This window comes from Staurois parvus, unplaced genomic scaffold, assembly GCF_062004578.1.
Source record: "Staurois parvus isolate SC_StPar_1 unplaced genomic scaffold, SC_StPar_1.0 ptg000165l, whole genome shotgun sequence".
NCBI classification, from domain to species: domain Eukaryota; kingdom Metazoa; phylum Chordata; class Amphibia; order Anura; family Ranidae; genus Staurois; species Staurois parvus.
In genome coordinates, this window is record NW_028317961.1 from 7,904,554 (window position 1) to 7,914,478 (window position 9,925).

Consider the following 9,925-nt stretch of genomic DNA (forward strand, 5'->3'; position numbering starts at 1 on the left):
GCACTGTATAATATGTTAGCATTATAATGTGATTGAATTAATATAAATTATGTTCTTTCTTTCTCAGGAGTAATAGTGTCAATGTCTTGGTGACGACAACACAGCTTATTCCAGCACTTTCAAAGGTTTTGCTATATAGTCTAGGAGGAGTATTCCCAATTGAGAATATTTATAGTGCAACAAAAATAGGTAAGAACTTTAATTATTGTTCAAATAGAAATAAACAAGATGCTAAATAACAGAATACCAGACAGTTTTGTTTTCATTATGATAAACATGTTCTTTTTGTGTGTTCATTTGCAATAAAATTGCAATGTGTTAAAGTGTATGGACACCCAAAAAATACCACAGCAAAAATGTAATAAAGACTAAATAATTAGGCATCTTCTCTTTTTCTAATGGACGAAACTATGATTGGGATTGATTTGGAAGTTTGGGAAGACAAAGGGAAAACATGTTTAAGAAAGTTTAGCTTTTTAAACTGGAAGATTTTTAAGGATTGTTTACACCAGTGGCCCAGCAATGCACATTAAGGGCTCCTTCACACATAGTGTCCAATCACGTCCACCTATCTGTTTTTCAGGCGGACCTAATTGGACAGTCCATTCACCCCTATGAACTGATGGGTGTAAATGGACTTTGCATCCTTCTACCTCAGGTCTGATCTGGTCCACTAAAAAAAAGGAGATCCATCCTTTTCCGTTTAAGTGGATCATATCGGAGGGCAGTTGGGTGTATATGGACAGTAAAGTCCATTTATTCCCAGCCTCCCATAGAGCAGAGTGGGCTTTTTCTGTCTGCTCTGCATAAACTGAGAGGACACAGATAGCTCATCCGCCCGCTCTGCTCTAATCAGCAGGCAATCAGCAGACAGATCCCCTGCTGATCTCAATGGAGTCCACCCAATGTGTAAGGGGCCTAAAGCAGAACTATACTCACCCCCAATCCAGAGATGTGGTGTCCATGAGCACCCTGTTTGGCTGCTGACATTATCTTTTTTTCTGGGTTTTGATTTATGGCCATTTTGATTCACTGGACTGGGATGATCTAATTCATTTGAGCAGATGCTGAAATTGTACACTGAGCTGTTCATGCACAGCTCAGCATACTTTGTGAACAAGCAAATAATAATACTTTAACACAAAAGAGATATAATTCAAAATCCTGCCTGTTTATACCTATTTATTTATTAAGTTCCACTTTAAATATGTTGATGCAAAGCGGTGCCATTCATCCAAAATTGCAGTCAAGCACATCTTGCGACATATATATGTTGCAGTGCATGGGAACACACTAACATGTGTTGAAGTGTGCTGCGCTACCAAAAAAATGTTTGGCAGTGCAACACACATCCATCAACATGTTGCCCTGCATTACCAGAATGCCATAATGTGAATGGGTTCCTTATAAAAGTTGGGAACTGCTAAGTAGCTATAAGCCCACATGTGGCTCCAAAAACATCAGTTTGGCATACATGATCTGTTATGTTTGTGCCTGAAAAATAAAGCACCTCATAGTTTATATTTTTATTAATCATTACTGCGAAGTGAAATAATTATTTTTTAACTGGATTCTTAAGATTCAATCATCTATAGTAACAAGTTTGTCTTTCTTCAACTCTCGGAATTTCAACCACTGACTTGAAATAGGAATAGCAGTAAGGGTGCACTAACATTGAATCCACACAGTATGTAGTTTAGAATTCCAAAATGTGATGTAGCTTACGTGTTGCCCATAACAGCCAATCCCAATTCAAGCTAATTCTCAAGTATGGAATAAAAAATATAAAAGGAATGTGTGTGACTTCCTAGGACAATCCCCACCTTTCCTTTTGGATTTTTGTCATATACACTCACTGGCCACTTTATTAGGTACTCCTGTTCAATTGCTTGGTAACACAAATTGCTAATCAGCCAATCACATTGCAGCAACTCAATGCAGACATCTAGATGTGACTTGCTGAAATTCTGAGCATCAGCATGGGCTAGAAAGGGGATTTAAGTGACTTTGAACCTGGCATGGTAGTTGGTGTCTGTTGGGCTGGCTGGAGTATTACAAAAACTGCTGATCTATTGGGATTTTCACTCACAACCATTGTTAGGGTTTACAGAAAATGGTCCAAAAAAGAGAAAATATCCAGTGAGCTGCAGTTGTGTGGATGAAAATGCCTTGTTGAAGTCAGAGGTCAGAGGAGAATGGGCAGACTGGTTGCTTCGACATTCAGATGGTAGGGTCAGAATTTGGCATAAACAACATGAAAATATGGATCCATCCTGTCTCAATGGTGTGGGGGATACTTTCTTGGCACTAGCAAGGTGTACCTAATAAAGTGACCGGTGAGTGTATGAGGCGCACCTTTTTTAATTTTCTGACCTACAGACAGTTTTCTCACAAGTTTGAGTTGGAATCTTGGTCGTTAAATTCTCTGTAAATGACTATAGACAAGGCAGTCCAAGAAGTAAGCCTTGCATTGTTTCTCAGGCAAAGAACGTTGTTTTCAGCCAGATTTGGCTTTTATGTAACTTATATTTTGGTGGGGAGTGCCCAAGCTGAGGAGAATGCTGCTTATCAGGTAACTGAATTCTGATGTGATTTATCTTACAGGGAAAGAAAGTTGCTTTGAACGCATAATACAGAGGTTTGGCAGAAAAGTAGTATATGTTGTAATTGGGGATGGTGTAGAAGAAGAACAGGCAGCAAAAAAGGTAAAAAGTCTTACTGTGTGCCATTCACATTGTATTTGTGTGTTTGTATATGTATCAGAATAATGCCATTCTGTGCTAAATGTTTCTAAAGGCAGGTTTTAAGCTCAGATTTACCCTTAAATGGTTCTCTTTTATGATGAGCAATGTTAACGTTAACTAAAGGCAAGATGTGGATAGAGTGGTGAGGGGTTAGATCCACTGCAAGACTGTCTTTGTCCTTGTTATGGAGCTTTGCATTTGCAGTGCTTGCCAGGAATGAAATTAAGGGTAAATCAAAGATTTGTAGTTGCCACCTGAACAAGAATAGAGGGGGACACTTGTTCTTGGGACAAATGTCTAAGATGGAAGTTCCCTCACATTGGAATGATATCCTCTGACCTCCTGTTGGGTTTACAGGACTGCATGTGCATGGAAATCTCCCCAATAAGACAACAGGAAAAAAAAGTATAGTTTTAAAAAAACCCTTCTTTAATCAAAATGGAAAAAAAGGTTTTGCCTTTAGATATACTTTAAGCTTAGTTCCTGTCTAGATGCTATTCATAATAGATAGCTACTCTAACTTGGTGTACCACCTCTGTTTGTCAGTTTGAAATATGAATCCATAAATCACAATTGGAACAGAACTGATTTACAATCTTTAGATTTTTGTTGGGGTTTAGGAGAACACCAGGCACAATGTGCCCAAAAACTGACTGATAAAATAAAAAAATATAATGTGATTTATTATCCCTTATAGTTAAACATAAACATGAAACTCACAGCAATAACTAGAAAATAGCACTTACATTAAGCAGCAGGCACATTGCAAGCCATCTTGGAAGCTATAAAAACCAGGCTGTCCCTTAAACATAAACGATGGGCCAGTGTTAAGGCTCAGAAGGTAGGAGAGTGTAAAACAGAGGCAAAATCCAAAGACAATGCCCATTCAGGACAGAAGGTAGGAGAGTGTAAAACAGAGGCAAAATCCAAAGACAATGCCCATTCAGGACAGAAGGTAGGAGAGTGTAAAACAGAGGCAAAATCCAAAGACAATGCCCCTTCTTTGCTTATAAGAGGACATCACTGACTGCAAAGGATATGGCAGGTTTCAGCACCTGCTGCTTCCTTGACAACCATTCACAGCAAAAGAAGGAAGCTGTCATATAAGAAAAACAAAGTTACATCCAAGTGTAGCACTACACTCTTAGGAGTTGCAAAGAGAGTTCGGGTCCCCCTATAATCCTGCACAACCAGGAGACATCAATCTTCACATAGACTTGCATCCAGAGTCAGAAATCAGCCCTTGAGCTTTGTTTTTGTTATTTTTATTTTTGGGATTTGAACTGGGATAAGGTTAGGGGTGTACAGGATGTCCAAAGGAACTGATGAACCGAGGACAACTTCCTGAAACTATTTACAAACCTTCACTGTAACACAGTCTCTGTTGAAGAGTTAGCCAGCATCTCCCAATGTACTACCCCAGACCCTAGATGAACTCCTCTTCCTTCACCCAGCAATCTGCAGGTATCCCTGAACAGGGGATCCGGTTTCTGTCACTTTAAGAAATGGACAGTTCCAGGTTGGTGGTGAATCTGGTTTCAGATTTTCTCCTGTACCACTGATGGGTTGGTGGCTGCCTTCTAGCTGGGCCGCTCCTTCCCTGCTGAACAGGTAGTCCTCGCTCTGGGGGCCAGTGAAGCTCTGAGCTTTCTTCTTTTCAAGTTCTGCTGCCTTTAGGTGGGCCCCTCTCTCCATCTAGGCTCGCTCCAAGGCTCCTGCCCTCAGCCTCACATCCTCCTCACTGTCTTCCACCCAAACTCTCCAGCAACTGAGCAGGCTCACTTACTTTTAAGGGTTGTCCTAGCCCCCTCCCAAGCCTCCTGCCTTCCGCCAAAGCTCTAGAGTAGGGGGAAATTCCAGAGAGGCTGGCCTGCAGCGCCTCTCAGCTCCTGACCACAATTTGACCTCCTGACTATTACACCCAAGCTGTTACTCAGCCCTCCTTTCTAACAATAAGGACTCTAGCTCACCCTAGCAACTTAGGAGGGTGCTACACAAGTCTATGTTCAGGCTGAACCGCTTATCCCTTTGCTAACCTCCTTGTGAAAATATGTAATGTCACCACTTCAGCACTACTTCAGGTAACTAATAGGCAGGCTGAAGTTTATACAGTATGTGGCAACCTGAAAACCTGGTAATTTTATCAGTTACACATTCTGTTAATGCTGTTCCATCTTGTTGATTTACGAGATTCTCTTAATATCCAAGGCATGATGACCACCATCTAATTTATATGGTACTTTAACAGTCTTTAAAACCAAAATAGCTGAAATGGTCAGGCCTTGGTTGATTTCTAGTGTTGATGCAATACAATCTCACATGAACCTACATTCATATAAAATGTAGCAAGTTAAAATCTTTAATGCAATATAGACAGGGGTAACAACAATGCAGTGTATTATTAGGCATATCAGCAACAGTCAATCATAGTAATCATATGAGTATTTAGTTACAAAATAAACTATGACTCAGTTGTCACATGCCCCACACAGAACAAGGCATGTTAACAGCCTACTGTGACTATTAAAGCGCAAGTCTTATTAACCAAAAAATGAGTTGGTGATGTATCTTTGTTCTATTGATTACATAAAATACAGTTGAAGTGGAATTTCAGTCAAACAGCTGAAAAAACAAATTAAATATCAGCAACATCCTTTAATTGTTTTACCTGCCAAAGGATTTTCACAGCCAATCTTTGGGCTTAAGCACATCTACCCCACATTACAATCTTGCAGTTCACACACTTATGTCTTGCTCCAGCAGTGCAACTTACTGTGCCATCTTTCTTTCTCCTTCCGGCTCACTGGACAATTACTTAACTTTATACTCTCTGTCCAGTTAGATTGGAGGTGATCCAGAAACAGGGGAGGATAAGGCTAGGGGTGGCATTTGCCCCTCAGACCAAATTTTTTTGACTGATGTCCTGAGTGGAAATACAGTACTTTACCATTTATTTGCTAGGCATAATATAGCTACCAGCTCCTAGTTTATACCTGCGATCATTGTTTATAGCAGAAGAAAGTCTTTTAGCAGCAGACAACAAGTTGTTACACAGTAAACATATGGGAATACAAAATATGTATTGAATTGCTGCAGCACTCTGGGTGGGGCTGGGTGTCACTGTATGGGAATGGGGTAGTGGAGGGGCTTAGGGGGCTTTGCTGCAGACTCGGTTGCCCTGTAAGGCCAACTGTGGAGGATGGGGTCCCTGGAGGAGGCTGGGGATCATTTTGGGAGACTGGAGACTTTGCAGGTACACTGTGAAAGACTGGAGTGTATTGTGGAGGCAAGGGTGCAATATGCAACTTTTTTAGTGTTTGGAGGCACTAAGGGGAGCTGGAAGCTGTGCCGAAAACTAGGGGAACAGTGAGGTGACTAGGGGTACTGTGGAAGGTTCAGAAGTACTGTGGGGGCTGCGGTCACAGTGAGAGGTTAAGGGACAATGCAGCTCACTATGTGGCTATGTGGCACTATGAAGATTGGGAGGTGCTATGGCAGGTTAGGGGATCTGCAGCTGGCTAGAGGCCCAGAAGGAAGGACGCCAGGACTCAGAAGTGGTCTACAGCTGGATGCTTGAGAAGCACTGCTTTGGAATCATCCACCTTTCTTCATGATCACTAATCACTGCAACACAGTGATACATTTACCTGGTGAATGTTCCTTGGCTACTTGGTTGTGTTTGTCTCCCTGTCCAGAAAGCAGTAATTAAGAACTAGGAATAGTAGAATGAACTTACTAAGGCCCCATTCACATTTCTGCTGAGCGTCTTTAATTGTTTAGCATTTGTACAAATGTCTTTGCAGGCTTTTGCATGTGTTTTCAGATTTCTTAGCCAATGGAAGGTTACCTAGTAGGCTAGCCAAGGGCCAAAACCTATGAATCTGCCCCAAAAGAAGCATATATACTTTTTCATGCAACAAGGTTTAAGCTTCAAGTGACACTATGGTCAAGTGTGAATGGGTGTTTTGAGCATTGGAGTGCTTCTGGTAAAGCTTAAAGTGATACTAAAAGCTTACTCTTTTTTTTTAAATAACAAACATATCTATACTTGCTGTGTGCAGTGGTTTTGCACAGAGCAGCCAGTGGCTCCCGTTGCTGTCTCAGCCAATGAGGAGAGGAAGTCCAAGGATATCCAAGACTCCAGTGGACATCGCTGGATCGAGAGGGGGCTTAGGTGACTATTAGGAGGGACTTGGGGGGATGCTGCACAGAGAAGGTTTTTACCTTCATCCAAAGAATGCATGAAGGTAAAAAACCTAGAGCCTTTACAACCACTTTAAAGCTGCATTTCAAATTGTTCAAGTAGTATTGGGGCTGAATTGTTCAGTGTATCTAAATCACAGAAGTGGCTGAAGTGGGTAAAACTGTAAATACACAGTGTATATTTGGAATAAGGGTGCTCTCTTTACTTGGATTGCTCTCTGGAATGCTATTATTTGCGGTACCTATTGTACCTATAGTATAATTTTTACCTTTTTAATTTCAATGCAGAATAACATGCCTTTTTGGAGAATATCAAGTCATTCAGATCTTCTGGCTCTACATCAAGCACTGGAATTAGAATATTTGTAACTATTTGCAACGTGGACGGCCTTTTTTTTTTACATGTATATAAATATATATTTTAAGTACACACTGAATTTTTATGTGTGATTTAATGCCTCGGGCTTTTTACACACATGGACTGTCTTAACAAAATAAAGGAAATACATTACAATGAAAAAGAATCCAGACTGCTAGAGGAGAGACAAAGGAAACACTGAGTGCGGCATAGAGACTTTTTGATCTTGGACCGTTCATAGTTGAAAGCATTGGCCAAAGCAAAACCTTCATTTCTAGCACCATAAAGAAGCATGTAGGTGCAGGACTCTGCCGAAGTGTGGCGCATGCTTTCCAACCGAAGAGGTGGTGTTCAACATTCCTCATAATGGGATCTCATTCTCAGCACTGAGGTGTGAATCAGACATAAACCTACCTAACCCGGAAAATCTGAATTTAGAATGCACTCCAGCTATATGATGACAATCATGTCTAGACCTGTAATTTTGTGTAAATTATTGAAAAAAAAATAATAATAATTTACTGTGATTTTATTAGCAGCTGATTTTGAAAGTTGATGTTATGTTTGTGTTTTTTTTTTTTTTTTGCAGAGGGATGTTTGGGATGTGGGTGGGTGAGATTTAAAAAAAGATTATCACGCTGTCTGTTTTATAGGTTTGGCAATCCAAATGTGCATACTGATGTGTTGTGCCTTAAAGACAAGACAGCGTTTGTGTGTTACAATGTAATTTTGGGTAAAAAAAGAAAACTCACACTTATGTGAATTCTTCAGTCAGAATGATTTCTTCGTTCATGACCAAACTGACCTATACAAAAGGAAAAAGCTGCATCATCAGCAGCTATTATTTGTTGCAGGAATAAATAAAAAAAAAAGTAATGGCAAGAAGTTTAATAGTTATTTAAACTGAAACACAAGATAATACTACAAGAATGCTAAACTATTGATCTAACTATATCTCCTGAGTCAAAATGTACAAAGTACAGTAAGTAGATATTTGGGAATTTTCTTGTTTGCTTTTAATTCTCACTGTTTTTATTTGCCTCATTATATGCATACAGATTTGTCTGTACAGAATATTGCAGTTCATGAAGTGAGATTGATTCACACATAGACACATATACATGCAAATATTTAAGCAAATCCTATATGCTTGCATTGTTAATTCCCCTAAGTTTGCCATTACTACATTGTTACTGTTTTAAGGATTGCAGTTCAGAGCATGCCCACATCAGTGTTTGTTTGGGGGAGATTTACTAAAACTGGTGCACTCATAATCTAGTGCAGGTATGCATGGTTGCCAATCAGCTTCTAATTTCAGCTTGTTCAATTAGGTTTTGGTAATCAAACCTGGAAGCTGATTGGTTTCTAGGCAGAGCTGTACCAGATTTTCCACTCTCCAGTTTTAGTAAACAACCCCCTTTGTGTCACCAAAACATTGCTGTCAACCACTAGGAGAATGGGTATGGTGTCTTGATGTCAAGTAGGTGTTTCCGCTGCTGGTGACGCATTATGAGTGGCAGAACCACCACTGTGAAATGCTTAATGGATATCAATTCCATATTGTCCAAGAAGGCTGCTAGGGAAGGAGCAGCGATGCAATGACATTTCACTGGTCCTACCAGCAAGGAAGCAGCTCTGTTGGAGAAGGTAAGTGGTCACCATCATCAAGATCCCTTGTCTGGCATTACCTTGAGACCTCCCTCAGACGTATACATTGCGGTAAACCATGTAATTCACCCAGCATTACCACAGCACACTGTAACATACAGTATGTCACTTTGTGGGCTGCATTGAGGTGTGATTTATTTAGAATGTCATCCTAATACTAAACTACATTAGGTACCAATGCACCAACACTGCAGCACATTGCAAAGCATGTACTGTGCACTGCAAAAAAAATGTTCAGTTTTGTCTGTGTCCATGCATTGGCATCTCATTTTTAATAAATGTTCTGCCTTAACACACCACGTGTACATGCACAAAATATGGCATGTTGAACATACAGCAGTGCACCATAATGGACCCCAAAGGTCTAAAAAAGTACCTAACAGTTAAATACAGAGACAATTTTGAATGCAAGCAATAAGCACTTTTTTAAAGCTGCTGTTCGGGCAGAAAGAATCTAACAATTCAAACTTGGTAGCACTAAACCAAAAAGTAGATAAGTATATTCTTTGACTGATTCATTTTTGTTGTGATTCTAGGCATGCTTTTGTTGAAAGTACAGAGATACACATCACAGCTTTGGGTCAAATATTAGGAGATATTTTGAAGTGTTGCACAAACACCATAAAAATGTCATTATTAGGTTTTAATATTTTGTGGCAGGTTATCGTAATATACTAAATTGTGCAAATTTTTGTCTGTAATAATGACTTCAGACAATGTTAATAAATGTCACACAAGGAAGTTTTGTTACAGTTGGTATTGCCACATCTAGGGCTTGTTATCTGTGTTAAAGTGTCAGGTTTTCCAGATCTGTTAATTTGGTTTATGATGACAGCTTTATTTTTATGCTGGTTCCTGATAGATTTCCAGAAAGGTGGCACTGAAAATGAAGTGAGAGTGCAAGGTGGGATGGTTGGGTAGAGGCAGAACTAGGAATTCTGACATAGAGACC

At 39.9% G+C, this 9,925-nt stretch overlaps 1 protein-coding gene across 9 annotated transcripts in view; it reads left to right on the forward strand.

Annotated features, from left to right (window-relative positions):
• EYA4 (EYA transcriptional coactivator and phosphatase 4) overlaps positions 1–9,714 on the forward strand; it is a 355,737-nt gene extending 346,023 nt beyond the window's left edge. For all 9 annotated transcript variants that reach the window (XM_089676183.1, XM_089676184.1, XM_089676186.1 and 6 more), the window contains 3 exons: positions 68–189; positions 2,605–2,705; positions 7,236–9,714. In XM_089676183.1, the coding sequence (XP_089532309.1) occupies positions 68–189; positions 2,605–2,705; positions 7,236–7,316 (304 nt within the window). In that variant the 3' untranslated portion in view covers positions 7,317–9,714. The remainder of the gene's footprint in view (positions 1–67; positions 190–2,604; positions 2,706–7,235) is intronic.
• The last annotated feature ends 211 nt before the right edge of the window (positions 9,715–9,925 follow it).